Genomic DNA, 27045 nt, shown 5'->3' on the forward strand with positions numbered 1-27045 from the left:
GTGGGCTTCTGTGAGTCACACGCCTTGTTTCCTTAATGGGGTCATGTCCATAATAAAGGAAATAGATTTTCTGCAGATGGTAACAACACAGACCAACTAAACTGCATCAGTACCCCTGAGAAGGAGGGGTTGTGGTGGATCATGTTGGCAGTTGCATTGTATATTCCGGGAGGAGTATAGTTGGTATAGTTGGTGGGGTCGTAGCGTCAAGTCCCAAAAAGACCTAAACCGCCGAGTAAAAGGCAAATGAGTCACTGACATTGACCTCTAGGCATCCTATTGGAGGATAGAGAAAAATCCCTACCTAACCAGCCACTTCCTTTCGTTTGTTGTTTGTTGTTCAAGAGATGACGTCCAAAAAATGATTCTAGAAATTCTGTGAGTGGTCACGGACTCGACCTGACTAAGCCAGAACGATGTGGTGGCCGTTGATTGGCCGCATGGCACCTGACTGTAGTCTATACTATTTTGGGCCACCATGGATTGTCCTTCCATTCAATCACAGTCTTTCACTAATGCCTGATGGATGGACAACGCCTAAAGAGGTATGCCTCCTTTATGCACTGTATCTAGGGTTTTGCTCCCGGCTAATGCGGTCATAGGTCAATCGCTGGAGAAGAACCAACGCCCTAGGGGAAAAGCCCCAATAAGAAAGCTTTCAGGGCAATGTTTCAGCATGGTTTCAGGAGTTTTCTTCACTGAATCCTGCCCTAAAACAGCCTGACATCTCGAACCCCGGACAACTCAGACGCTTTGACGCGATAGGCGAAGCATTACTGGGCTGGAGTGCTTCATGTGAAAAGGGATCCACCCTGTTTAGATCTCCACTCCTTCTGAGATCGTTTAGTGTGAGGCGTGGTGCTGTCAAAGAGCGGTGAAATCGCTTGGTCTCTGATCTGTCATTCCATCATAGGTCTATTGGCACTATCTCTCGTTCGCCTGCCTTTCATGCCTTACCGGGCCTGGTATTCTCGTGGCCGCATGGCAGGCTATCGTGGATCAACCGGAGATTTTCTTCCCAAAGACGATGGGCACAAAAGATGTGTCTGATAAAAAGGTCGCCAGGAGCCGGCGACTACGAGGGGGAATCAGAACCTCAACTTGTCTACTACTCTATGATCTTCTCTATCTCCAACGAAGCTTGAATGACATCAACACTTCGCAAAGTCTTTATCTTCACGATCAATCCTGTATACTACTTTATGCTGTCGTCGTTGCGATCGTTTCTATCACAGTTGTGTCCGTGCCGCAAGATGGAGTGCAGGCAAAACACCTCCCGTTTCCCCTCGCTCTTATCGAGCTTATGGGGCCCTCGACGGTCGCAACAGTCCGTCTCCGTTTCCACATCGACACAAACCCAAATACAACACCCGGCGCCGGCGCCGGCTCCCGCCCCCAAGATTGATATCGCCTCCACACTAAAGAAGAAACGGTCAGCTGAGCAAGATCGACTGAGTCGAGAGGCCGCTCAAAAGGAGTTGGTGGACGAGATCGAGAACCTCGTGGGACTGGAGAATGTCAAGCGCCAACTCCTCGGGGTGCAGAACTGGGTGCAGATCTGTCGTCGACACGGACGGGAACCCCGCAATGAATGGTATAACATTGTGCTCCAAGGAAATCCAGGCACCGGTGAGTTGAAATCTCTTGGTCCCGATCAGCGAACTCCAATACTAATTAAAATGGCCACATAGGAAAATCCACGATCGCCCGGATCTACGCCAAGATGCTCTACGCAATTGGCATTTCTGATTCCAATACCGTCAAAGAGACCTCTGGCCGAGAGCTTGCCATCAAGGGCCCTGAGGGGGCCCAGCAATTGATCAAAGAAATAGTTGACGCCGAGTCCCCTTGCGCACCAACAGCTGGCGTCTTGATTGTCGACAACCCTCACACCCTGATGCCATCTAAACTCGAATCACATAAGGAGACCCTTGACTGTCTCCTTCAGGCAATGGAACGGAAGACCGGAAGAATCATCGTCGTCTTTATCGGTCAAGGACCCGATATGGGGAATTTCCTCTCCGAGAACCCCAAAGTGCAGCGCCGGACGTGTAGCACCGTGAACTTCGCGGACTTTGACCGGACCGAACTTCTTCGATTGTTGGGTCGCCGTATCACTGACGAATATAACGGAAAAATGCAGGTCGAAGGCGGACTTGATGGCCAATATATGCATGCAGCTGCTCGTCGACTCGCCCGCAGTCGTGGTGAAGGGTTCACCAACATATATGCCGTTCGGCAGCTTGTCGAAACGATCGCACATCGACAGGCAGAGTGCCTGATGGAGCAGCAGGATATCGGAATGGAGGATGTGGACTACTTCTTCTTTTCCAAGGACGATCTTCTGGGACCTAACCCGTCTGACATTCGAGCCCAAAGCGCCGCATGGACTTCTCTCCAGTCGTTTGTGGGACAGGAGCCCGTCAAGGCCTCAGTTCGCGAGGTGTTCGGCACAGTCGAGGAGAACTACTGGCGTGAGGTGAAAAACCAGAAGCGGTTACTGGTACGAGTCAATCGCGTCTTTGCCGGCCCACCGGGCACCGGGAAGACCACCGCAGCCAAGCTGTACGCACAAATCCTGGCAGATCTCGGTCTTCTCAGCAGCAGTGAAGGTTAGTAATTTTGAGCCCTCTTTAGTCATTTTCTGAAACTAACTCTATCTCAGTGGTTGTTAAGCCACTGTCGGTGTTCAGCAGCCTGTCCGACACGGACGGCATTCTCTCCTCGACCGTCGGTAAAGCTCTGATTATCGATATGGATACCCCCGAGGCCGATAGCGACAACGATTCCCAGATTTCCGATAGCGTGCTAGACATGCTCATTAAGGAGCTGTCTGCAAATGGGGAGAATCGTTGCACAATCCTGGTCGGTTCCGACCATTCCATTGACACACTCCTGCCGGAGCTCAAGGAGGCGTCAAGGATGCTCGAACACCAAGTCGTTCGATTCCAGCCGCTCACCCGAGAGCAGATGGAGGAGCTCTTCCAGGCTAAGCTTCAGGAACAAGACGTGGATGCCACTCCAGAAGCCTTCCAAGCAGCAATGGATATTCTCGAGAGCGCTCGCATGCGCAAAGACTTCGACAACGCACGCGGTATTGAGCGTCTTCTAACGGCTGCCAACCGCAATTTTGACCAGCGGCGATCCCGCGGTCCCGAAGGGCCTTTGTCACAACGTGTGCTCGAACCCGAGTACTTCAATGCCGACCTGGTGGGTGGCAAAGCGGCTCTCGCATTCCGGGAGGAGCTGCGTCACTCGATTGTCCCCGACGACATCATCTCCGTCCTGAAGCGGTATCATAATGAGATGAAGATTGCCTGGTTCCAGGGCCATGATCCCAGAGCACGAGTCCCGTGCACACTAGTTTTCAAGGGTGCTAGTGGTAAGTGAACCCTTCTGTCTTGGTTGGGCGACAATAGCTAATCTATGGTCACAGGAACTGGAAAGAAGACGGTCGCACGTCATCTTAGCGCCTTGTACTACAAGATGGGGGTCTTGAAGACCGCTGTTATGGTAGAATGCTCGGTGACCGACCTCGTTACGTCGAGCATCAGCCACACCTCCATCCGGACTCGGTCGCAGCTGGAACGTGGACGCGGCAAGCTGCTATATGTCGAGGATGCCCATCGATTGGGAGAGAACGAGTACACCATGCAGGCGATGGACGAGCTCATCTATCTGTTGCCCAAGCTTTCCAAAGAGATGGTCGTCGTTTTGGCGGGACCGGCCCAGGAGATGGACCACCTACTCGCCAATCGACCCCGTCTGGCGAGCCTCTTCCAGGAAGAGATTCCCTTCCGAAACCCCACTCCTCGTGAATGTCTCCGGTTGTTGGACCGAAGACTCGAGGAAGAAGGTGTCCGGGGTCCTCGTCTGTTCTTGACCGACCCTCGCGAGACAAACCACCGGGAGTTCACCCGGGCTGTTCAGATCCTGTCCATGTTCCCCTGCTGGGGTAACGCTCGGGACATTGAGCTCCTCGCTAGGTGGATGGTATCTGTCTCTGTTAAGGATCTGCCACTGGATGGCACAAACCTTCCAGAAGTTCGCCTGACCGACGAGCAGGCCATGGCCTGTATGATCAAATTGTTCAACCTGAAGCGTGATCGCCTTCGTTTCAACCAAGATCCCAAAGCAAGGACTCTTCCTCGCATCCTCTCTCAGCCACGGAGCACAGAACGTGGCGGTGTTCGATTTCCCGTTTGACATAGCTGAGGGTTTGTTTTCTGACATGACTGTTTCTGTTTTCTCGTTGTCCGTCTTCCTACTACTGATGCTCATATAAGATGTATCAATATCCGTTTGTGATCCAGCCACAACAGACTGACTATAGCATTGGCTTTGAGTTTTATAAATCATGACCGGCGTTGGGAATAAGTTTGAGCGATGGTCTTTCTGTATCCTTTCCTTTGTATCATTTCCTCATCTCGGTTGATCTGTTGGTCTACTTGATATTCTACGAATGCCGTCCGCACCCACCTAGCACTTTACATTATCTGTTTGATTGCTATGAAAACATATGTATTACTTTAAGTCTGTGACTTGTACTCCCAATATAATATATCTATACGAGGTCTCCCCCACCCTGTCGGCCTTTCTACCCTGTTTGCCTTTTCACTATTCCTCATGCACTGTATAAATTCGCACTATTTCAAGGAAGACTCCAAACTAATATCAATGCTATTATATAATGTACTAATTTGGTAAACTTCGGCATCGGACACAACCTTATTCAAGCTTTAGGAAGATCTACAGTATCGGGAGAAGCTTATCGTCGTTCAGGACGATCACAACATCCAGGAATCCGTGTCCAGTTTCTACTCATCACAGTGTGTTCGATGGACTTAGCTATTCTCACAGCGATCAAGTAGGCCCGTAACGATATCTTTAGCCACAGGACACATGGGTTTGTCCGTGAGGATAAACTCGAGCAGGAGGAGCCCTTGGTGTTTTACTTTATATTATCAAGAATAACTCTTCATATGCAAGGCTGTAGATGCAATATTACATGCCAGTTCACCTTTTCGTTCTCTTTTATTTCTTGAGGGGTGGTGTTGGGCTCGTGGGTCTGTATGGACGAACTTGTTCGCTTGGCTAAGCGGGGTCTATCGGATTGATTGGGGCTTCTATTAGTGAGCTGGTATGAGTTGGTCGAACGGGGAAACTCACTTTCGAGGGGATAATCCATTCGTTATACTTGATGAATTTGTGTGCCAACCACGGGAGCCGAGTCGTCACTCCACGCATGAGGTGGAGGACTTTGCTGATCACGGCGTTCTATATATCTCTATTAGTGCAGGTAAGACAAAGCTCCCGGAAAGCATTGTGCTTACCAGGTATGGAAGTCGCCCGAGCTGACTTAGAAGGCTTTTCTCTTCAGTGGGCTGGATTGGGACGATTGAGAGCTCCTGACGTACTCGCTGTAATGCCCTTTTGTCCTGCAGCATGTAGAATGTGATCATGGTGAGAGGGTCGTTACAGCCGTTTCGCTCCCGGTAGCGACGATTATTTGAGCTTGATCCTGCAAGCGGTCAGCTTTCTTCTCCTCGCTATCTAACAGTCCCTGGAGCATTTTCCTGCCTGCCTTACCTGCTGTATTGTTGGTAATATTGTAGCTAATCGAGCAGTAATGCCACTTTAGGGGTCGACATGCTGTTGGATTAAAGCACTACTGCGGGACCAGGAGATGATGGCCTCTTTCTATTCTAACTTAAAATCGTCTTCGGCAAGACAGCCATGGCTGTTATCGTAAGAGTACTTAGTAATGTTATCCATCGTCAGCGCCCCGTATGCGGCATCGAGTCGCGGAATCGCCCTTCTCGGCATGCCGCAGCGGATCGATTACGTAACCGTTCGGCATGGCTCTACATCAGTTGTTCAGCATTGGTAGCTGCGTGCTTCGAGAAGAAAGGATTAATGACCGACCGTCTAAGACGGTGATGACTGGGAAACCGTTGTAAACATCGATGCCGGAGCTCCTGGGGTGATAGTCCAGCCACCATATTCGTCGTGCTTCTTGAAAGCTAGGGCATATGTCGCATCGCATCGTAGAAATCAGAATCTCCGGTATGGAGCTCCTTGCGTGTGATTCGTACAATCGGGCCTAGTTGTGTGGTACATAAGCTAGAGGGTTTGAGCGCTGTGTAACTGGCAAATGTCCGAAAGGATAAGAAGTAGCGCACAATAGTAAAGATTTGGAAATCAATATTGACTGACACATTGCCCATTTTTGGGTGCTAGTACATATCTCTCAAGCAAGTATTTGAGCTTCCAAAGGACCTGCCTGGGTTTGATCACATCGCAAAGGAATCCATACCAGTGCGTAAGAGCAGGTATCCTTGGACCAGATAATCGTGCTAATGGATGGTAGTACACGCGTTAGAAGGCGCCAGCCACAGAGTAGAGCGCAAGCACAGTATTGGCACCATTTAATATTCCTTTGTCTCCTTTGTCTGCTGGGCACTGCCTCCCGGAGTCCGTCAACTAACACGGTGTATGGGCTTGTCAATCTCCTCTTTTCACAACCCCCACAAGGCTAACCGGCTAATATCCGAATTGGAAGTGAGCACAGGAATTTCCCTTGAAAGTCTAAGGGGGCTTTTAGAACCCAACTGGGCTGTGTGTTCTTTCTGGCTTCTCACAGCATTAGATCAGCCACAGTGTCGTGCTAGTCGGAACCGCCTCTGTCCGATTGACTAGTACCCCTGCTCCGACGGTCACACTAGTACCCATAGTGCTAAACTGGGAGCCACTTTCCGTTACGGTATGCTGCATTGATTGCCCTTAACTGTTAAAAAGGTGGGTGCGAGTAAACGCTCTTCCGGAGTGTTTACTGCATCAGGCAACACCTCTTTCCGTCCAAATGCGAGTTTAGGGAGAAGAACTCTTCAAGTATCTGGTAAAATCTCTGGTTCAGCTGGACAGATGGTGGACGACCAGGAGTGCTACCATTCTTGAAGGCCATTAAACATGGCCGAAAGCGAGACCACTCCTCGTCGCGTGGCCTTCGAGGTTGACGTAAGAGCAAGAGAATGTGAACACCATCTCAATCATAGCTAACAGTATATGCTTCCACTAGTCAGACAGCGAAGACCTGGAGAGCGTTGAAAGCGATATGACCTCGCTTACGTCGTCGATATACAACTACGTGTATGAAAATGGCCGCACATACCACTCCTATCGACCCGGTGCCTATGTAGGCGTAAATGTCCTTTCCATATACCCATACGATTGACCCTGTATCTAGATTCTGCCAAACGACGAGAGAGAACAGGAGCGACTCGACCTCCTTCATCACGTGTTTCGACTATGCCTTGACGGACGCCTCTGTCGAACAGAGTTAACAAATCCGCAAAAGATATTGGATGTAGGCACTGGGACGGGTATCTGGGCTATTGAGGGTCTGCATCTGCTTGGATACGTGGACATTGGGAGTCTCCCGCCGTGAACTAACGCTGTGCGCAGTTGCGGATGACTACCCATCGGCGGAGGTCGTCGGGGTGGATCTCTCGCCAATCCAGCCTGGATGGTCCGTATTCACTTTGCAACACAGCTTTTGGTTGGAATTCATCTAATAAAACATGTTATTATGCAGGGTGGCTCCGAATTTACGATTTTTCATCGACGATGTCAGCCAAGAGTGGACATTTCCGTCAAATTCCTTTGATTTCATCCACGTCCGTTGTCTCTCAGGCAGTTTGACGGATTGGCCTACTTTCTTGAAACATTGCTATAGGTAGGCAACAAATTCTGTCCCGACCAGAGATGATTATTCATTGACGCGTTTAATGCACAGGCATCTTAAGCCTGGCGGAAAGATCGAACTTGCGGAATGTCGAACACAAATGAACTGTGATGACGAGACGTACCCTGAGGGCTGTCATACGTATAAATGGGTTGTGAGACTTTCTGGTAGACGATGGGGTCTAAAGAGGTGTCTGACTTCCATGATAGGCAGAATTTAACCGTATCTCTCATGCAAACGGTCGGGTTTTCGACTTGTTTCCCCAGTTCAAGGGACTCCTCGGGGATGCAGCGTTCACGAACATTCAGGTCCACCAAGAGGTCTGTCCAATTGGTACATGGCCGAAAGATTCCCGTCTCAAGGAGATCGGCAGATACTTCAGAGCTCAGTTTCTGTGGGGTGGTGTTGAGGCTTACTCTATGGCCCTGTTCACGAGGTTTGGTGGCTGGTCTCCGGAGGAAGTTGAAGTATTGTTAGCGGAAGTTCGACGTGAGGTGAACGGAAACAAGATGCACATTTATACTCACTGGTAAGATGTCGAAATCTTCAAGGAAGAATAACTAGCTGATTGTCGTCAGCTCTTTCACAACTGCAGAGAAACCCCGCAACTGATGCTGGCTGACGACGCGGCATCCGGAGTGTCGGATCAAAACGATCTATATGTTACATTAGTGTATGCATCCGCTTAAAGAGTATATATAATGTTCTCATGAGCAAATGCTATGCTTTTTGGACACACGAAGGATTTAGTGCGGATTGTTTTATTTTGTCAATGGAGCGTCAACTATCATGTTGTTCTGCACAAGGTATCTTCGTCCGTGAAGAAGGATTGTCACCTTGTATATGGTGTTGAATTGTTAGCGTGATATAGTGTTTGTATTACTCCAAGGCTGGAAGCCAGTGATTTATGATCCTATTCAGCTAAGGGACAGAAACTGGGACCATCAGAATCAAATGGCAAGGGATGGATTTCTCATAGGACGCGAGTCTGCATGAAAGAAATAAACGTAGATGCCTCATGTGGATCCAACCATCTCTGGATAATGTAGCTAGCAACAGAATGGGCGCCCTGAAACGACTTACCGCCATACCTCACCACCGGGTAATAGAATGGCCCTTGCAACATTTGGCTTGAATACACACATTCAGCCGCCTTTCCTATCAAGTCACATTGGACAGAAGTCGAGTGGACTGATGTGACAATCACGCCTTCTTCAATTCCATGAAAGAGTCTGCACTGCCATCCGGCTGCACGCAACGCACCATTTCCAGCGGGGGGTCGACGGACAGGAACAATGCTCTCCAATCCTCGTAGGTCCTCTCCTTACTGCCAAACTGGATCATCATCTGCATATCTAGGGCCCTCATGACTCGCTCCCGCTGCCATGACACAGCTCCGGGGCTCTGGAGGATTTGCTCCGCCACGAGGATGGATGCTCCTGGCTTCATGCTAGCAACCAGTGTTCGAAGAATGGCTCGACAGTCTTTGTCGTTCCAGTCATGCAAGATATGTCGCAAGAGAAACACGTCGGTCGCCCGACCCAATGCCGATTGTGGTTTAAAGAATGAATGGGGCAAATATAAAACCCTGGACTTCAAATGGCTGGGAATGTTCGCCTCTGCGCTATCCTTCAGTTTGAGGTTGTCTTCCACAATGACGGTCATGTCGGGGTATGACTCTGCGAGATTAATTGCAACGAATCCATCTGCACCGCCAACCTGTGGACCATTATTAGATCTGCAGGAGATACCAATGGGATATTTCGACACTTACATCCATGACGATCCCGGCCCCAATTTCCTCCCAGGCAAAGCCTTTTAGAACGTAACTCACATCGTGGGCCCCGCCGCTCGTAATCAACGCCATATACTTTCCGTAATTCTCAATCAGCTCCGGCTTCTTGGATGCGGACGACCACCATGTGTCTGTGGTGTTGTGGGCTATCTGATATGCGGACTTTTGATCTCTGTCAACATCCTTGAGCCAGTCCAAAAGCCGCACCATAGAAGGCAGACAAACGTCAAGTTGGTAAGTAAGCAGCGGCTCTAGTCGAAGTATCTCCTGCGAAAGGCCTGTATGTGCAATATAACCCGGCTCCAACTCGCAGAACACACCATAGGTCATAGCCTGGCGCAAGATTCGGCTTAGAATGTCTGTAGGTAGACCACACTTATCAGCCACTTCGGATATGGCAATCGTTCCTTTGAGGGGGATGATGGATGCAATCTGGTAATGGTTGATGACCTGCAAGGAAGCGAGGTTCTGCCTGTCCTGTATTCAGTCCGTCAGCCAATAATTATGGTGGGAGACGGGTGTCATACAATCAGTACCATCCCTTTGAGAATCTCTTCAGGAGATGTGACTAGAGCCAGGATCATTTGGCAGGCCTCGATCACGTTTCCACGGATGTCAAGAGCATGGTTAGAGGTCTTATCTTCTAGAATGGGGACTGCTTGGGAGATGATGTTTGCCAGCTCTTTGAGGCTCGAGGAAGACAGAGTGACGGTTTTCATGATGCTATCTTCTTCCTCTCGGGAGTGTGGTGTGGTGTGGATGTGAAGATGGGATTGAGAATGAAGAGGGAGGTATATGAAGAAGGGAAAAGGAGGAGTAGAAGAAGGAGGGGAAGGAAGAAGAAGAGAAAGTGAAGGAGAAGATGAAAGATTGACGTGAATGATCGGATTGTGTTTGCTTGCTTTGACACAGATCACGTTGTCTCCATGGCCCTTCGAGGATTGTCAAGATCTACGGTTTACTTCGTCATATACTAGATCAACAACGTCGTGTCATACTGTTCATGATTCATGTTGAGTACTATAAGGGGGAAATCGCGAATACTAGCTGTCCTATCTATAAGGTGCAAATATATTGCGTCACTCGACAGAGTCTCGAGGCCAGAACGGTGATATCACTCTCATCCATCGTTTGGCCTTTGAGAACTGAGAAGAGTCCACTCCTGTCTGTTTGTATTCTTTCTCCTAGGATTCCTTCGGTAGTCCTACGACCAGATCGATTTTCCGTTAGAATGTGTCCTTAGCAGTGTATCGCGGCAGATATTTGGCATATACCGATTCCGTTTGCCTTTAGTAACTATCAGCATTGGTATTAATTGCTGCCTAGGGCGACTGAGTTTATGGATAGCAAACATGCTCCATGATTCCAAGGGCAGGTCCCCGATTGCCAACGGTAACGATGGTCTGGCGACATCCGTCACCTATGGCTCTTCACTTCAAAGCTCGGGAGCACAACGTGACGAGGCCGACGATATCTTTTTAATCGCATCTTTGTCTGCTTCATATCGCGTATCATCGTCTAATGGAAGAAAAGCTAATAGGCTCCTAGCTTCTTCGCAGTTAGGAGCCGCGCTTTTATGCACAAAGACCACCTTCGGTGACGCTGTTGCCAGCTGAGACTTCACAAGAGTAGGGCTTGACAAGCGTCGGGTAGACGCTAATCGCGCGAGAGAAGGGGGGTTGAGAGACATCATCCGAAATGAGCCCACACTGGAAGGCCTATGATCCAAGCTTTCTCGACGAGGTCTTTTTTGTGGATCGGTTGAGCCATGAGGGGATCTGAATGCCCCCGCTTTCGTTGGACCGTCTTTTGGTAGTCTTCAAAGCAGGGATGCCCCGCCCGATCGGCATTGGAGCTCGTCTTACTGGACTGTAGCTCTGTCGATACATCGTCGATGCATCGCTCAATTGTATCTTTAGCGGCGTTATCGAGAAAGTCGGGGTCTTAATCTGTACCGAATCATCGAAGATTTCCTTCCCAGCAAGGCCATCTGCGAGGGCTGACAGAGGATGAAGGTCCGCAGTTGGTTGCCATTCATGTTCCCCAGTTCGCGGTCGAGGTTGCATGGAGGGAAGAAAGGCCCAAAGCCAAAGGCTGATGATTGTAGCATCAGGCAGTAGTAGCAAGGATGATAGATACTAAATTCAATGTACAGTGGAGAGCGAAGACCCCGCAGTGATAGTGTGATAATAGGAAGGGATTGCCAACCCCGTTTGGAGGAGAAGTTAAGCCTTCGGCCATTGACCTGGAGAGGAAGCATGGAAGTATGTAACCGGTACGAGGAGGATGATTTGTCAAATTAAGTGCCATGACGTGCTCTCGTATATTTCTGGAGGGAGCTAGGATTACTATGGCTGGATTATTGGACGCAAGGGAGATGCACCTCTTTTACGTCTTCAATGCCGATCTGTTGCCCTCATAAACATTCTGTGCTTAGCGATTCTACAAAAAAGAATATTGTATATCGAGCAAATAATGTCGCTAGCTGTCCTCTTGAATACTCTTTTAAAAAGTGCGGTCCTCCTGTTTTGGGGCTATTTTCTCGCGAATGAATATGTTCGTTGGAAAAGACGAATCCCAGGCCTTAAGGGACCCCGTGGTCTTCCAGTCATTGGAAATTTGCTACCTGTATGTTCTAAATGGATGCTGAATGTTTCGTTAGACTCATACTTCAGATAGGTCACGAAAACTTTCTCCGCTGAACAATACCGGCGGTGGTCATTAAGATATGGACCGGTCTACCAGGTCCAATTGGGAAACACACCGATCGTGGTCGTGAACTCGACGGAGTCTGCGAAAACACTTTTTCTCAATCAGGGTGGCGCTCTGATATCGCGCCCTCTATTTTATGTCTTACATAAAGTGGTGAGCAAGAACGTTGCAAGTATCGGTACCAGTCCGTGGGATGAGAGTTGTAGGCTTCGAAGAAAGGTGGCGGCTGGGGCTCTGAACCGCCCAAAGGTTCAATCGTATGAACCGGTAGGTTTCCATGGACTCGCTCGGGAGCGGAATACTGAGTATGGTGTACAGTTCATTTTGCGCGAGACAAGAGATTTTATTGAGGAGCTCACCCGAGAATCGCGTAACGGAAAAACTGAGGTTGGCTTCAAGTCTATCGTGCATCGCCTAGCTTTGAACCTGGTGTTGAGGTTGAATTACGGCACACGGTCAGCACAAAGCCCAGCTGAAACCACTTTTCTCTGGTAGACTAACTGAGAGGAAGAACAGAGTCGCAAATACAAAAGATCTCAAAGAAGACGCACTGTACTCTGAGATAATTGAGGTAGAGGATGAGATCTCCCGATTTAGATCGCCTTCTAAGAACCTCACCAACTACATTCCTCTGCTTCGAGTTCTTGAGCCGTTGGTCTGGAAAAAGTCCGCGGCTCACTCTGCTGACATTGGGCGTCGTCGAATTGCGTACAACAACATATTATTTGGCCAGTTACTAAAAGCGATCGACGAAAACACTGATGTGCCCTGCATCCAAGGAAATGTGCTGCGAGATCCCGAAGCAGCAGGACTGTCAAGCAATGAGCAGCTTAGTATTAGTCTGAGTATGATTGCTGTATGCCAGCCCCTTATCTCGCTTCGAGCAGAGTGACCTGCTAAAAAGAGATCTTGTACAGGGCGCAGACAGTACGCAACCGACAATCGCCTGGGCAATCTTATTCCTCGGCCATCGCCAGGATATCCAGCAGCGTGCCTTTGCAGAAATACAAACCCACCTGGGTAGTGCGTATCAACCAACAGCAACCCTAGAGGTGGAATATATTCATGCTCTAGTTAAAGAGTTCATGCGGTTCTACACCGTGCTTCCATTGGCCATGCCCAGAGAAACTACCGCACCTGTTCAGGTTAATGGACAAGTGATTCCTGCAGGAACGATGGTCTTTCTCAATGCATGGGCTTGTAATAGAGGTAATCAACATTAATATGACTAATATTTCATCCTGCCCCTTCGAAACCATACTGACTATACAATTCAGATCCGTTAACGTTTGAGGACCCGTGGACCTTCAAGCCAGAGAGGTGGCTCGATGACACAGAAAAACTCACCCATCAGTTTGCCTTTGGTTATGGATCACGCATGTGCCCTGCGTCACACTTGGCCTCACGTTTGGTCTACTCGGTCCTATTCCATTTGATTGCGAGTTTCGAAATTCAACCTGCTGAGGGCGAGGGAGACGAGATCTTTGACCCCATACAGGGGTTGAAAGATCCCACATCTCTGGCTGCCATACCTAAGGGTTCCAGAGCTAGATTTGTGCCTAGGGCTGACAATGCTCCAACGGATTTGACGTAGGCAGATGACAATATACAGTGTCTATCACAGCTGGTGAACGACGGTATCGTTCCGAGCAGAGTGGATATATACCGTCCGAGCCATACGTAATAGAGGCCGCCCTGGTCTTAGAAGTTAAATAGAACGAGGGGAAGAAGATGAAATGCGGGAGATCGCTCCCCACCTTGCAATACAAACGGAAGTCCCGCTCCGTAAACGGAGATGGCCCGCGAATGGAACAGATTATTAAATATAGAATGCTCGCCGCGAACATTACCTAGTGTCTCTTCTTTTTGTGTTCTATAAATTATCCCAGTAATCTTCCCTGTCATTGATTGACGCAGAAATGCTGACGCTGGATGGAAAAATTGCGCTCATCACAGGGCTGGGGCAAACCTCCGAAGAAGGATGGGGCATTGGGGCAGCAATTGCAACGCGACTTGCTCAGCAGGGAGCGGTGATACTAGGCGGCAATCGCACATTGGCTTCAGCTGAAAGAACTAAAGCTCGGATTGAACGCGAAGGAGGCGTCTGTGACGTCCAGGAAACGGATGTTACCGATTCGGCATCGGTAAAGGCTTTGGTGGATAGCTGTATGAAACGACACGGTCGCATTGATATCCTGATCAACAATGTGGGCAAGTCGGAACCGGGATGTCCTGCTGAGATGGGCGAGGAAATCTGGGATCAACAAGTTGACCTGAATTTGAAAAGCATATTTCTGACCTGCCACTATGTCCTACCCATCATGGCGAAACAAGAGACGGGCGGCTCGGTTGTGAACGTGTCTAGCATTGCGGGACTACGGTATATTGGCAAACCCCAAGTCGCCTACTCTACCACAAAGGCCGCGATAATGCAATTTACCAAGGCTACGGCCGTTATCTATGCGCCTAAGAATGTCCGACTGAACACGGTGGTCCCCGGATTGATCTACACACCATACACCCGCACCCTCGCCAAACGTTACGCACCAGGTGGCAATGAAGAGGAGTATATGAAAATGCGCGATGGGCAGGTGCCTATGGGAAGGATGGGTGACGCCTGGGATGTGGCCAACGCGGCGGTATTTCTTGCCTCTGATGAGGCACGGTATATAACCGGACAGAAGCTCGTGGTGGATGGTGGAATCACATCATCTACCGGGCGAACATGAATCCTAGGAGGCTTCTAGTGGTATTGAATTTGAGGGGAGTGGGATTGCCTTGCTAGTTGAGTCCTCTGGGGTCTATAGATACTCCCCATCTGAATGAAGTAGCGGAATCCCCTGCCCTTGGCGAGGCTATTGCCTGAGAATGCAATGTCCCTTGGATTATCCTATATATACCACCATCTACCGCGAGAGACAGTCATGTGTCGAGTACATACAATGGGGAGCGGAGGGAAGCAAAACGGAATGGCCGACCTTGTTGCTGAAGATATACGGATGTCATCCGCGCGGACTTTATCCGTCAGCGTATACCCGAGGCTGTTGGTCGGGATCCTTATTTATAACAACCCGCATATTTACACATACCAAGTAATTATTGCTACCTTGCTTAAAGTCAAAGAAAACAAACCGATCCTGTCTGAAATACAATGACTCTCTTACATATTGGTAAGCTGATCACCACGGTACCATATCCTGGATACCTAACACACCTCCCACAGTTCTCTTCAAATTCCGCTCCAATGTCAGCGAGGAGCACAAGAATACATTTGTCACGGAACTGAAGAAGTTAAAGCACCTTCCCTGTGTTAAAGCAGGACGTCTACTTGTCGGAGGTCCGAGCGTCACAGACCCTATTGAACGCAGCAAGGGGTTCCAGATCGCCCTAGTCAGCTATCACGAAAACCGGGAGGCACTGGCAGAATATCAGGCGAGCGATGAACATCATCGGTAGGTATTGATGGCATATGTCATTGCAATGATTGACCTCGAATACTGACACTGGCTGCAGGGTAACCTCTACGTACATGTTTCCTTACAAGGATGACCTGGTCCGTTTTGATTTCGAGGTGGATGAAGATGACGAATATATGTGTCAATTTCCGTTGAGTAGCCTACAAATATAAGAAGAAATATAGAGAATTGCTTCTATTTTTTGATCTCCGATGTATACTTAATGCTACGTAAGAGACGGAGAGAGTGAGGCTAACTAGGTATCAAACGTCCGCTGCATTCCAGTTCAGACTTTTTGCGCCTCTAGGCTCTTGCATTCCTTATTTGGTGCAGCACCAGGCCATAGAAATTCTCCCAAGCCCGGACGATTTACACATTCAAGGATCCCCATCTCGGACCTCTTCCGCTTCAGCGACGGGGAGTATCCGAGCATAGCGGTTCAAGCCGTCGGCCCGAACTAGTTGATAAATGTCGCCATCGAGACTGTGGTCCAACACGAGAATTACTCAAATTGAGGCATTATCCTCACAAAAAGCAAAGCTATCATGGCGACAAATGACCCAACGAATCAAGATTATAATCTGCAGGAGCCAATTGGGTCAACTACGGGTTTACGACAGGGACTGACCTCCTATGGAGACACTCATTTCTCTTTGTTCTTGCGCAAGGTCTTCATAAAGGCGCTAGGATATTCGGAAGATGCACTTTATCGTCCAATTATTGGGCTTATCAATACAGGATCGGGCTTCAATCCTTGTCATGGCAATACACCACAGTTAATCGAAGCCGCCAAGAGAGGCATTCATCTAAATGGTGGCATAGCTATTGATTTCCCAACAATTAGTCTGCACGAGTCATTTTCACACCCTACTAGCATGTTTCTGAGAAACCTCATGAGCATGGACACTGAAGAGATGATTCGTGCGCAGCCCGTAGATGCCTGCATTATGATCGGAGGTATGGACGAACTATTTGTGCCCGCTCTTCAGACACACCGCGAAGCTGACAAGCAGATAGGGTGTGATAAGACGGTTCCTGCCCAAATTATGGGAGGTATATCTGCCAACAAGCCCGTGCTGCCTCTTCTCACTGGGCCTATGATGCCAGGGAGTCACGACGGAAAGCGAATCGGTGCTTGTACGGATTGTAGAAACAATTGGGCATTATATCGTGCCGGAAATATCGACATGGAGGAGATTGCGTCTATCAATGAGGAGCTAGCATCGACGGTGGGTCTTTGGTAAAATGAAATTTTCGATGTACGGCACTGATCTTCTGTGTTGGTAGATTGGCACCTGTGGCGTGATGGGCACTGCGAGTACGATGGCGTGCATCACGGCCGCGTTAGGCCTCATTCCCCTGCAGGGTGCTTCTGCACCGGCTGTTTCTGCAGCAAGGCTTCGTGTCGCGGAGCAAACGGGTACCAATTCTGTCATTGCAGCAGCGAATCAACGATCGCCACAGACAATACTATCGGCCGATTCATTTCATAACGCTGCGGTGGTCCTCCAGGCCATTGGAGGTTCGACAAACGCTATGGTCCATTTGATGGCTATCATCAACCGTCATCCCGAGATTAGCGGCTCAATTACGCTGAGAACATTGGATGACATTGGCCGTACCACTCCCCTTCTAGTGGATCTGAAACCTAGCGGTAACAACTACATGACTGACTTTCACAACGCTGGCGGCATGTTGTGCCTCCTGCATCGTCTTCGGCCGCTTCTACACCTTTCGGCAAAATCTATCACCGGAGATACCCTGGGAGAACTATTGGATCGCAGCCCTTTCCGAGATTTCGACTATTCTAGGAGCATTATTCGGACTTTGTCTAACCCCCTGCATCCATGTTCCTCCTTGGTAGTCGTTGAGGGCAACATAGCACCCCACGGAGCCGTAATTAAGGCATCCGCGTCCAAAGACAAGCGGCTGCTCTGTCACAGAGGACCTGCAGTGGTTTTCGAAAGCCCCCATGATCTTGCGTTGCGACTTGATGATCCTGACCTTGACGTAACTGCGGATTCTATATTGGTGCTGAAAGGTATAGGTCCTATTGGGAACCCGGGCATGCCAGAGGCCGGGATGATCCCGATCCCCCGGAAGTTGGCCACCCAGGGTGTCACGGATATGCTCCGAATCTCGGATGGACGTATGTCGGGCACGGCCGGCGGAACAATTATTCTGCAGGTCTCACCGGAGTCCGCCGTTCCAGACTCGCCCTTTGGGGTTATTGATACCGGTGATACTATCGTGTGTGACGTTGAAAATCGCCTTGTCCGCTTGGAAATCAGTGACGAAGAACTGCAAAAGAGGATCGAAGAACGTCGGCGAGCGATTATTGAAAGGGAGTCTTCACCTTGGAATGAAAGACGCACCAGAAGAGGATATCGGGGTCTCTACGAGCGAGAGGTGAATCAGGCACATGAAGGCGCGGATTTCAACTTTCTCACGGCAAAGGGGCCTGATTCTCTGCAGTAGCCATCACGTCAGTTTCTCAGTTGAAACAAGCACCTTTACCTAGGAACTCTACACGGTTTTATATTAGTCTGTTAACTATTCTCTATATACGGAACTTGTGACTCTCATAAGTCATATCATAGTACAAAGCCTAGTCAATCTGTTACTACTGCTTCGCGTATATTAACTGTTTGTGAAAGAGCAGGCCTAGTATCTGTGCACTTCATTCTACTCAAGTCTTTCGCAAACCCCGATAAATGGCGATGTCACCCCTCCCAGGAATAATCGACCCGAGATTGGATCATGTATAGCTGTCGTTGTGGTGGGCAGGACCCTTCCCTCGGCATCTTCGATGATTTTAATAACCTCGTATTCCTCACCTGGTAAGCTTTGCTCGCCGTCTTTCTTTCGTATCATTAGCACCGCGGACGGTGCTGTTTTATGATAAGGATCATTGAATGCCTTGTGTAATTGGATGCTACTTGGGAACGCCCCAACGAAAACGTTTCCCTCGGGGTCGATTGACAGATTGTCGACCACAATGGACAGCGGAATCTCTTCGTTCTGAACGAGCCTGTTGTCTTCCGTGAGGTGATAAACTGAGACAGCGCCTTTGGAAGAATGTGCGACATAGACACGGCCCGATGACGGATCTCTCGTGATGCCGTTAGGAAGGAAGCAATTATCTGTGGTGGCAAGATGGCATTCTCCGGTATTAGTACTGCAGTAGGCGATGCTACCGTCACCGAGGAAAGCTTTCAAGTCGCGCAAGGGACCGGCCTTCGTGCCATGATCATTGGTGACCAGAAAGCCTCCCCTCTCGTCATCTACTACTACGAGGTTGTTGGGCGAAATGATCGCATCGCTAACGATTGTCTTGACGTGCTCCAGTCGGTTACTCTCTTCGGAATGGCGGAGGTCAAGGTCGTATACCTCAATGGTGGAATTGGCTCCTATCTTGGTCGCATCGAGCAGCCTCTTTCCCGTCACTGTATCTACGGGCAGCCGGTGGTTGACCAGCCAGAAGCGCAGCCGGCGGCCGTTGTCGATTGGGCGGACGTCGAACCCATGCAGGTATAACCGCTGGTTGTTTGCTCCTCCCCCATGAAAGTCCAGTGTACGAAGCCCGTACAGTCCGTCCGCACCGGGCTGGTCTATGTCCAGCACGCTGATGTGATCCCACCCGCTGGTTGCATCCAGCGCGGCCAGGTCGTACATACTTCCGCCGGGACTCCATGCCTTGCGAGCGGCCGGGTTGGAGCAGGCAGCATAGAGCTTTCGGTTGGCGTTATCGAGCCAGAGGTCCTCACAGCTCTCTAAGAGTGGATGTCTGACGCGTTCGCAGCGATATTTCGGGAAATCCTCAAGGGGTTGGACGACCCGACCAATTCCCGCTATGATCACGATCGCATCATGAAGATAGGCCTTGTAAAAGCCCAAAGCGATCGCAAATATGAGAGCTAGGAAGGCTCGAGTCAAAAGGGCCATGGTTGCGATCGTTTGACACTACATCTGACTCTCATGGGGGCCGAGTTCTATTATATCTCGTCACATTTCCCCCCACTTCTCCACTTGCGCGTCTGGCAGACGATCCAACCAATTGAACATGGAAGGAATACGGAGGATTTATGGCCTTGCAGATTGTAGAAAAAGGCGGTCAAGTAATCTTCCCCTATATTGTCACATGATCAGGTTTTCTGCTCCACATGTATTTACTAAGTCTTACCGACCTTCCTTCTTACGGATACACACATGATACTGAGAATCCTTACGTATATCTCTGAGAATCAAGGAGGTTGTCCTTCGACTCCAGTGGCTTCGCAATGCGCTTCTAACCCCAATGGACCCGAAGCAAAATGCCTCATGGCCCTGCATTCAACATGGAAGCTGGCGATGATTGACCCAATGTGGAGCCTGTGGAACAGGAGCGAAGAAACATTTATATGAATTTAGACCTTGTCAACGCGTCTTCTACATCCTTTCCAAGCATTCCAAAGGCATAAAGTGGAATGGAATTGAACCTACAGGATTGAAGCGAATTATAATGGGACAGCTGTATTCTAGATCTCGACTTAATTAGGGAGTCGCTATGTTCTTCCCCTTTGCGGCTCGCCTCTTAATTGTCTCGCTGCTGCTCAAGCAATAGAAATCGAAAACCACTTTTCGAGGGCCATCCTTCGGTCAGCCTCCGTGTTGAGTGACTCTATCACCTTGGTCCTTCCGCCCATGTTCAACTTCAGCTCGTTGTTGATCAGCATCAACTTGCCCACAATACACACCTCGTCACTATCTGGTTGGCCTTGGATCATTCCATTCTGTACCTGAGCGACATTTCCTTCCTCACCATTTCTTATGAATTTCACAGCAACAAAAGTCCCTCGTTCAAGGAACTCCCACGCGGCAAAACGATTGATCACCTCGAAATCATCCTGGAAAAACTCGATCTCGGGAAAACAGTAGAACGAATTCCATTCCTTGTCCATGCCATTCCGGTATTGGTAGATCCAAAGTTTTTGCGTCGTCTGCGACTGTTTGGGGATGTTGTCGTACAGCAATCGGACCTCTTGCGATCCCAGGTTCTTGATTGCCTCACCCGAGACGAGAGGAACGGGGCTGGTTGGGCCGTCGCCACCAAACCCAACATCTAGATGATACCTAGCGCCTGAAGGAAGACGGACGATATTGACCATGTGTACCCTATTGAGTATTAGTCGACTCGGTGCCTCTTTTGGTCTGCCTGTCTTTCCTGTTCGTGCTTACCATCCTTGATAGTCTCCTTGGGGGATCCCATTTACCCTGCCACGGTTTCTTGCCCCCGTCGTGTACGCATCGAATCCTAGACCGCGGAGCATGTGGTTGAAGAATATGTTGACCTCCAGACAATACCCGCCTCGGCCGGTCGGGCTTGCCTCCCCAGCTCCCATCATCTTTGGGTAGAGGACATCAGGATGGATGTCCGGTTGGCGGGTCACGGAGTAATGTACGGATAGGTTTTCAAAGGGGAAGCGTGTAATATGACACCGGAACAAAGCTCTGAGCGATGCATCTGTCTTGGGGAAGAGGTGCGGTGTTTCTACGTAAGAATGGTATTGGGACGGTAGTGAGAGGTATGTTAAGTACTTCTGTACCTGCGTCGTGGAGTAGGCTGAGTTCATCATGGGGATCCTTTGAGGCGATAGATGTTTAGATCGTACGAAATGATGTAGACATCTCCGGATCTATGTTCCTGTTTATATAGTGCACCTTTATCGCAGGAGAGTTTCATCTATGAGTCACCCGAGGAATGGAAACTGTGCAGATCAGAATCCTGGCGCATCCATAGTGAGGTTTCGTGCCTTCGTTCTGGGTAATAACTGACTATCTTCTTCAATGCCATTATATGGAGAGTAACACCTGTCCATGTGACCGCGCGAACCCTCTATCTTGGTGTATCGGCGGAATTTCTTACAGCATACGTAGTAGGATATGTTTGCCCAACAAATATCTGATTACAATTTTCCATGACCCGGTCGCCGACATTTCAAAAAATGATTTCCTTGATCACATTATTATTGAGAAAATAATTCCATGGTATGTAGAGATGTATCGTAGCTCGTAGCCAATTGAACTAAATGTATGGTATGAGGGAAAAGAAGAACCAGCAACATGCAGAAGCGATTTTATACACGGCTTCGTTATACACAGAAAAGAACATTACCAATAGCTAGATATACAATACCTCTATACTGCTTCAAATACCTCCGCAACAAACTCGAGAGCCTTGTCATAGGCCTCCACAACCCCCTTCGCTGGACCCGGTGGAAATCCAGAATTAAAGTCCACCAAGCCGTGCGGTCCATCCTCCACCAGTAACAGCTCTGTTTTAACCCCAAGCTGCTGGAGCTGCTGGTAATGATGCTGGCTCTCTTGATCGGGGACAACTTCATCGGCTGTCCCATGCACAAACACCGACGGAGGGTAGTTTTCCGTCACAAACAACTGCAGGAACGCCGGTTTCAGGTCATCAGGAATCGCTGCAGCCCGCTGCGCGTAGTCCACTCTATCAAGCTCGGCGCCTAAGCCTGGCCGACCAAGGCAGCCGTCAAGAAACGTCCCGTCGAGCTCCCACCGGACCGTCAATGCGAAACGGTTGGTTACCCTGCCTACCGAATCATCACTCACAACCGTCTTGTCCGCCAGTATCCGAGGCACGTCGTTGAGATTTACGAACCGAGCGATGGATGTCGGTGGACGAGCCCTGGTCCAGTGATCCAGAAGCCAGTCGCCGCCGGTGCCATAGCTCGACAACAGGACCGCTGGCTTGGGCGTGGCGTACACGCATGCTGCGCGGGCGGAATACGCGCCAGCGGAGAAGCCAGCCACGGCGATCCGGGCTGTGTCGAGAGTGAAAGATTCTGGTAACGTCGTTTGGAAATCATCCCCTTCTAGAAAGCGAAAGAGAGCCTTTGCATCCTCGATCTGATCCAAGGCGGTGCTCGGATGGCACAGTCGGTAATCGGCAGAGACGAAGATGTAACCCTTTTCTTGGCAATGATCTGTCCAGCCTTACGTTAGTCTTCCATGATTTCAATCCTTATGTGGATCAGATCGGCTTACCATACAACCAAAGAGGGAACCCCATTCCCCGCCGCGAGCCGGCCACCATTCCTCCCCCGTGATAGTAGATTATGGCTGGGAGATTCCCTCCCTCCACGGGGGGTAAGTAGTAATCTAGCCTAATGTCATGTCCGTCAACGGTGGAATAGACTAGTGTTCTGTGGCCTGGGGGGATCGGCCACATGATGCCAGTGGACTTTGAGAAATAATGGCAATGGTTAGTCTAGCGAAAGTTTAGGTATATAATAAAGGATATTATGGGCGTTTGTTTGGGCAAGAGCTATTATAACTGCAATGTGGCCCATTCAAGTCCGGTGGATCTCGGGGAGAAAAGGTTACATCGGGTAGGGTAGATCGGGCAGCCAGAGAGAAGTTATGGCGTTTCTCCCCACTGGTTCCTCATTTGTGATATTCTTTCTTGACAGCTCTTGCAGCCATGCACCTGGACTTGTCCGAGGTCTACTGCGGACTAAGTCACCACGTAAGTGAGCACTATTCAAGGAAGTGTTAAACTGCATCCTACTGAATGTGTGCACATACATATGCAGCCCAAATCGTGACAGTCCGAGCTTTAAGCTCTTATTGGGCATGGTGATAGACCTGAGCCCACCGGGTGGTGCAATAATTCGAGACTTCGTGAATGCTTGGTGTCAATAGGGTAGGGATCGGCGTCTAATTATTCTCGATTTTATGTATTCTGTCTACATGGTCCGTGAGAGACCCTCTCTGTCAATTCTAGATCTCAACGATACTGACTATCTGAAAACGCACTACACAGTGGAGAAAGATTACGCTGACCAATCGGACTTCATCCATGTGGATAAAACGATGGATAAGTGCTCCTCCGTATGGACCCACGATGTTGAACAGTGTCTTTGACTGTAAATCGGGTGGACCAGTGAAGTGGAACAGCTGATCAACTTGTTGGTCTACTCTCTATCAAGAATCAACAGTTTCTCCACAGAGTCAGAGCCTCTCTCAACTCGGCGCGGATGCAATGATGACTCAGCGTTAAGCATCCCAAGAGTCAACACACACGCACACATAAGCCCTAAAGGGCGCACTGCCTCACACAGTTATACCTGCGCTGTCTGGACAGCGCGACACGGCAAGTTAGTTCCTGGCCGAAGATTATGTATTTTTGTATATATATTTGGCCAATAATTGAGCCAAAACTGGAAAGGTTCTTGATACGCTTAGCAGTATAGCGAACACGACAATATGGATTGGCCACTGGTTCATCCGTGTCGGAAGATTCTACTAATTATGACAACCGGAGGCTTCACACATGCTAGTGCGTGCTGAAGGAATGGTTAAAGGTTGGAAAGTTTCCAAACAATTAAAAGCGACCACGGGTAGCTTTAGGGATTGGCGGAACGCTTGCTGAACGCGGCCACACCATTGACTTTGCGACATTAGGCGGCCAAGGATGTTGAATATTAGGTGGCGAATATAAATTTGTCATTAGAGTGCATCCGTTGGGTCCCGGTCCAACAGATGATCAATTGGATGGCTATTATCAGCATATACAAGCATAGGGTATCTCCAAAGGACTGGGACAAGCGATGGTGTCAAAGTACCTCTTTGATTTCTTCTGGTCACAGATTTATTGTCGCTTGAAGGAGATTATGAATGACCTAACGACTCGTGTAGGCATGATCACTGCAGACTTCTTCGTTGCAGCGGTCGTTAACATCTGCGTAGAATACAATGTGCCGGTTGCAGTGGCGTGTCTCCCGCCATCTCGCCAACTGCCAGTTTTGTATATCCCCGGTAGATCAGGATCCAAACTCCCAGGAACTACAACATTGGAACATCTACAAGGCTAATAATTAGGATCCGTATGTGGTCTGTACTCTTGGACCGTCCAACCTTCCTATCTCGACGGCGTTAGCGGGATATGCTATGTGGATGCTTCGGGTTCCGGTTGTGAATCGCGTTCGAGCGTTTCTAGTTTCGTACATGTCTTGAAGTGAGCCCTTGACGAGAAACAATGCGGTTTTCCTTATACGATTTGTCAAGGTGATTGCGTCGGGAAGCGGCGAGACGCACTGGACGTGAATGTATAGTACCGACTTGACACTTTAGGTTGTTGGCGCTCAATCCACAAAGGAATATACAAATGTACGTAGGAGCCCCCCACTAGGCAAATCATGAAGTCAAAAACCACGCGAGTCTTGAAGTAGGCCAATGCAGCGCCCTTAGGATCCACCCAGCATGGCAATGTGTACCTGCATGATAGGCTGCCACGAGGCTCGCTGAACGCTGACCACGTGGATGAGATGAGAATGTCTAAATTGGCAGTGAAAAATGTCGATTTGGCAGAAACGGCGAATATACTAATTTTATTGGATAATTGTCCATGACGAGGTGGCATAATTGTCCTAGAATAAGCGTACCCTGAGTAAAGCCGAGTGGTCTGCCTTACGGCAGCCAGCTCGTATACTTTATATTTGATTGGCACCCGACAATACAACCCACGGTATAAATACCGTATGATGGGGCTTTGCCTTCTTCGTACCAAGTAATTTTCAGCGTAAGATCAGACCAGAGGCGGAACGGGTTCACAAGTAGCGTCACATTAGCCTGAACCTTCCTTTATCAAGAACCCTAAGATAATTTACTGGATGAATCTCGTATAGTAAGTGAGGAGCTAAAGCGATCCGGCAACACTGAGGTACAAAGCTACTTAGATATGGTGGGTTGTTCAGAATGTTCGTATGTTGTCGCTGTCTTTTCGCTACATGCTAATAATAAGGATCGCGAGAAGAAAACTGAAGAAAAGAAAAAAAAAAAAAAAAAAAAAAAGAATATAGGTACATTGACGGATTGACTCGAAGAAACGGTTCCTAAGAATAAACTGTCTCCCGCCACTAGGATTCCTTATCCTGTTGAAGAGACTGCAAGACATGCTTTCGCGACGCTTGCAGCGTGCTAATATAAGTCCCTAGGACGAGCTCATCTGACCGGTGGGCCATGTTTTGGGCATATTGGGCTAAGGTATCCAGAACTTGGCCAATCTTCTCCACTTCTGACCAAAGTACCTGAATAATAATCTTGGAACGCAGGTCGTGATCCAGAAGGTATCGGCCAATGGCCAATGGGGTGTCAAAAGCAGACAAGCTATTGGCCAAGGGAGATTGCTCTGGTGGTGCTCCATGCTGCTGCATTAGAAGAGTCTGGTATGATTCCATAACTTGCTGGACGATCAGAACCAGCAAAAGCGCTACCTGTATACTCTGAGCACAAGGGCAGTCCAGAATCTCTCTCACGGTGTCCATAGCCGTACGACTGTCGTCGAGGGTTGCGTCCAATGCCTGCATCGGGCTCGGCGATGGCGTTTCTGACCGCAGGCAAGATGTTCGTGGGTCATTCACGAGCTGTAGTGCTGTGGTAGCTCGCTTGATACAGTCCCCAGTATCCCCGATGCCCATAGTCGGCCCGTGCAGCATCGCGTCCCACGATGGGCTTCTCGGTAGGTTTAATGGGCACCCCTCTCTCATATCGCTCGTCTCCGCCTCGGCTGTTCGAGGCAAATTTGACGAAGCCATATCCGCTGAACCATGACTAAGAAAGACTGGTACAACCGCTTCCTCGGCATTGGGGTGAGATTCATTATGCGCTGTCGTATATACAGATGGCGTAGTGATCTCTGGAACTGCGTAGGGAGGGCTATGGAAAAAGCCCAGTGGCATTGAATAATCCGACTGCTGGTAAGCATAATTGCGAGGCTTTTCACTGTCTGAGGTGCTGCGGGCCCGACTATGTCGGTGGTCTGTTCCTCTGCGCAGCGGTGGTTGTGATATCAGCTGATGCTTTGGCAATGGTGTGCCTTGCACGACAGGACTATTAGACCTGGAGGAGCAGAGCTGCCATGCCTTGCCAATGCGCCGGGATTCACTATAATTACAGCAAATGCCACTCTTGATGCACCTTAGGCACTGCGGCTGGCCGCGGTCGCATCTCACTTTGGACAGAGCACAGAAATCGCAGCTCGCCCTCAGCTTGATCGGCCTAGACGACCGCTGGGTAGAAGGACTTCCTGAGCTCATTTCCTAGACAGTATTTGAAGCAATTTTAGGTGTGTGAGCGTTTGTGAAAGACGTAAATGATTGAGAGCAAGTCTAAAGCTCAACGCTGGGATGTAGAAACGAAGAATGAATAACCTGAGGTGCCGAGAATCAGCCACTTATTGCTGCATCACCTTACTTCATGCCGCAACCGTGACTGAATTATACCATTGGGTAGATTGTTAACTCAGGGTCTAGGCGGAATCGTGCCGGAAG

The 27045-nt window shown here is 49.3% G+C and overlaps 12 protein-coding genes across 12 annotated transcripts; 6 read left to right on the forward strand and 6 right to left on the reverse strand.

Annotated features, from left to right (window-relative positions):
* The first annotated feature begins 930 nt into the window (after positions 1-930).
* GbpA lies at positions 931-4754 on the forward strand. Its single transcript, XM_032039682.1, has 4 exons — positions 931-1629; positions 1692-2612; positions 2666-3382; positions 3437-4754. Exons 1-4 carry the CDS (start codon positions 1146-1148, stop codon positions 4204-4206), a joined length of 2892 nt encoding a protein of 963 aa, XP_031903496.1. The 5' UTR covers positions 931-1145; the 3' UTR covers positions 4207-4754.
* Position 4755: 1 nt separating this feature from the next.
* Positions 4756-5656, reverse strand: BDW43DRAFT_241732 (uncharacterized protein). Its single transcript, XM_032039683.1, has 4 exons — positions 5590-5656; positions 5334-5521; positions 5170-5277; positions 4756-5105 (listed from the first exon to the last, which is right to left on the reverse strand). Exons 2-4 carry the CDS (start codon positions 5460-5462, stop codon positions 4965-4967), a joined length of 378 nt encoding a protein of 125 aa, XP_031903497.1. The 5' UTR covers positions 5463-5521; positions 5590-5656; the 3' UTR covers positions 4756-4964.
* Positions 5657-6732: 1076 nt separating this feature from the next.
* BDW43DRAFT_267389 (class I SAM-dependent methyltransferase) lies at positions 6733-8720 on the forward strand. Its single transcript, XM_032040996.1, has 8 exons — positions 6733-7017; positions 7079-7195; positions 7247-7400; positions 7465-7528; positions 7595-7735; positions 7796-7898; positions 7954-8273; positions 8323-8720. The coding sequence occupies exons 1-8, from the start codon at positions 6970-6972 to the stop codon at positions 8354-8356; spliced, it is 981 nt and encodes a 326-aa protein (XP_031903498.1). The 5' UTR covers positions 6733-6969; the 3' UTR covers positions 8357-8720.
* Positions 8585-10258, reverse strand: BDW43DRAFT_323719 (S-adenosyl-L-methionine-dependent methyltransferase; the record flags this gene model as incomplete). The annotated part of the gene is made up of 3 exons (XM_032049814.1): positions 8585-9463; positions 9519-10007; positions 10067-10258. The coding sequence occupies 3 exons, from the start codon at positions 10256-10258 to the stop codon at positions 8948-8950; spliced, it is 1197 nt and encodes a 398-aa protein (XP_031903499.1). The 3' UTR covers positions 8585-8947.
* A 1756-nt stretch (positions 10259-12014) lies between these two features.
* On the forward strand, positions 12015-13845 carry BDW43DRAFT_323721 (cytochrome P450; the record flags this gene model as incomplete). The annotated part of the gene is made up of 6 exons (XM_032049815.1): positions 12015-12167; positions 12219-12518; positions 12570-12706; positions 12768-13107; positions 13169-13460; positions 13529-13845. The coding sequence occupies 6 exons, from the start codon at positions 12015-12017 to the stop codon at positions 13843-13845; spliced, it is 1539 nt and encodes a 512-aa protein (XP_031903500.1).
* Positions 13846-14170: 325 nt separating this feature from the next.
* Positions 14171-15030, forward strand: BDW43DRAFT_323723 (SDR family NAD(P)-dependent oxidoreductase; the record flags this gene model as incomplete). Its single annotated transcript, XM_032049816.1, has 1 exon — positions 14171-15030. The coding sequence occupies one exon, from the start codon at positions 14171-14173 to the stop codon at positions 14978-14980; it is 810 nt and encodes a 269-aa protein (XP_031903501.1). The 3' UTR covers positions 14981-15030.
* A 372-nt stretch (positions 15031-15402) lies between these two features.
* BDW43DRAFT_308343 (Dabb family protein) lies at positions 15403-15879 on the forward strand (the record flags this gene model as incomplete). The annotated part of the gene is made up of 3 exons (XM_032046479.1): positions 15403-15421; positions 15475-15703; positions 15765-15879. The coding sequence occupies 3 exons, from the start codon at positions 15403-15405 to the stop codon at positions 15877-15879; spliced, it is 363 nt and encodes a 120-aa protein (XP_031903502.1).
* Positions 15880-16250: 371 nt separating this feature from the next.
* Positions 16251-18288, forward strand: ilv3C (putative dihydroxy-acid dehydratase; the record flags this gene model as incomplete). The annotated part of the gene is made up of 3 exons (XM_032039684.1): positions 16251-16663; positions 16724-16935; positions 16994-18288. Coding segments are annotated over 3 exons (1816 nt in total), but the record flags the coding sequence as incomplete, so codon positions are not given.
* Positions 18289-19760, reverse strand: BDW43DRAFT_241850 (uncharacterized protein). Its single transcript, XM_032039685.1, has one exon. It carries the CDS (start codon positions 19649-19651, stop codon positions 18392-18394), a length of 1260 nt encoding a protein of 419 aa, XP_031903504.1. The 5' UTR covers positions 19652-19760; the 3' UTR covers positions 18289-18391.
* A 184-nt stretch (positions 19761-19944) lies between these two features.
* BDW43DRAFT_267406 (arylamine N-acetyltransferase family protein) lies at positions 19945-21452 on the reverse strand. The gene is made up of 2 exons (XM_032040997.1): positions 20924-21452; positions 19945-20860 (listed from the first exon to the last, which is right to left on the reverse strand). The coding sequence occupies exons 1-2, from the start codon at positions 21319-21321 to the stop codon at positions 20299-20301; spliced, it is 960 nt and encodes a 319-aa protein (XP_031903505.1). The 5' UTR covers positions 21322-21452; the 3' UTR covers positions 19945-20298.
* A 308-nt stretch (positions 21453-21760) lies between these two features.
* BDW43DRAFT_267407 (alpha/beta-hydrolase) lies at positions 21761-22963 on the reverse strand. Its single transcript, XM_032040998.1, has 2 exons — positions 22760-22963; positions 21761-22698 (listed from the first exon to the last, which is right to left on the reverse strand). The coding sequence occupies exons 1-2, from the start codon at positions 22941-22943 to the stop codon at positions 21884-21886; spliced, it is 999 nt and encodes a 332-aa protein (XP_031903506.1). The 5' UTR covers positions 22944-22963; the 3' UTR covers positions 21761-21883.
* Positions 22964-25621: 2658 nt separating this feature from the next.
* On the reverse strand, positions 25622-26649 carry BDW43DRAFT_267415 (uncharacterized protein). The gene is made up of 2 exons (XM_032040999.1): positions 25828-26649; positions 25622-25759 (listed from the first exon to the last, which is right to left on the reverse strand). The coding sequence occupies exons 1-2, from the start codon at positions 26452-26454 to the stop codon at positions 25718-25720; spliced, it is 669 nt and encodes a 222-aa protein (XP_031903507.1). The 5' UTR covers positions 26455-26649; the 3' UTR covers positions 25622-25717.
* Between the last annotated feature and the right edge of the window lie 396 nt (positions 26650-27045).

This window comes from Aspergillus alliaceus (assembly GCF_009176365.1).
Source record: "Aspergillus alliaceus strain CBS 536.65 unplaced genomic scaffold BDW43scaffold_8, whole genome shotgun sequence".
Lineage (NCBI taxonomy): Eukaryota > Fungi > Ascomycota > Eurotiomycetes > Eurotiales > Aspergillaceae > Aspergillus > Aspergillus alliaceus.

Bases quoted from the DNA above. Each gene is read 5' to 3' on its own strand.
- BDW43DRAFT_267407 (XM_032040998.1), bottom strand. From the start codon at position 22,943: ATGTGGCCGATCCCCCCAGGCCACAGAACACTAGTCTATTCCACCGTT. The intron at 22,699-22,759 runs GTAAGCCGATCT...AAGGCTGGACAG, and splicing joins GTTCCCTCTTTGGTTGTATG to ATCATTGCCAAGAAAAGGGT.
- BDW43DRAFT_267389 (XM_032040996.1), top strand. From the start codon at position 6,970: ATGGCCGAAAGCGAGACCACTCCTCGTCGCGTGGCCTTCGAGGTTGAC. The intron at 7,196-7,246 runs GTAGGCGTAAAT...CCCTGTATCTAG, and splicing joins CCTATCGACCCGGTGCCTAT to ATTCTGCCAAACGACGAGAG. The intron at 8,274-8,322 runs GTAAGATGTCGA...GATTGTCGTCAG, and splicing joins ATGCACATTTATACTCACTG to CTCTTTCACAACTGCAGAGA.
- GbpA (XM_032039682.1), top strand. From the start codon at position 1,146: ATGACATCAACACTTCGCAAAGTCTTTATCTTCACGATCAATCCTGTA. The intron at 2,613-2,665 runs GTTAGTAATTTT...ACTCTATCTCAG, and splicing joins TCTTCTCAGCAGCAGTGAAG to TGGTTGTTAAGCCACTGTCG. The intron at 3,383-3,436 runs GTAAGTGAACCC...CTATGGTCACAG, and splicing joins AGTTTTCAAGGGTGCTAGTG to GAACTGGAAAGAAGACGGTC.
- BDW43DRAFT_267406 (XM_032040997.1), bottom strand. From the start codon at position 21,321: ATGATGAACTCAGCCTACTCCACGACGCAGGTACAGAAGTACTTAACA. The intron at 20,861-20,923 runs GTAAGCACGAAC...AATACTCAATAG, and splicing joins CAAGGAGACTATCAAGGATG to GGTACACATGGTCAATATCG.
- BDW43DRAFT_241850 (XM_032039685.1), bottom strand. From the start codon at position 19,651: ATGGCCCTTTTGACTCGAGCCTTCCTAGCTCTCATATTTGCGATCGCT.
- BDW43DRAFT_241732 (XM_032039683.1), bottom strand. From the start codon at position 5,462: ATGATCACATTCTACATGCTGCAGGACAAAAGGGCATTACAGCGAGTA. The intron at 5,278-5,333 runs GTAAGCACAATG...AGAGATATATAG, and splicing joins TCGGGCGACTTCCATACCTG to AACGCCGTGATCAGCAAAGT. The intron at 5,106-5,169 runs GTGAGTTTCCCC...TCAATCCGATAG, and splicing joins AATGGATTATCCCCTCGAAA to ACCCCGCTTAGCCAAGCGAA.
- BDW43DRAFT_267415 (XM_032040999.1), bottom strand. From the start codon at position 26,454: ATGCCACTGGGCTTTTTCCATAGCCCTCCCTACGCAGTTCCAGAGATC. The intron at 25,760-25,827 runs CTGCGTTCCAAG...AGTTCTGGATAC, and splicing joins GATACCTTCTGGATCACGAC to CTTAGCCCAATATGCCCAAA.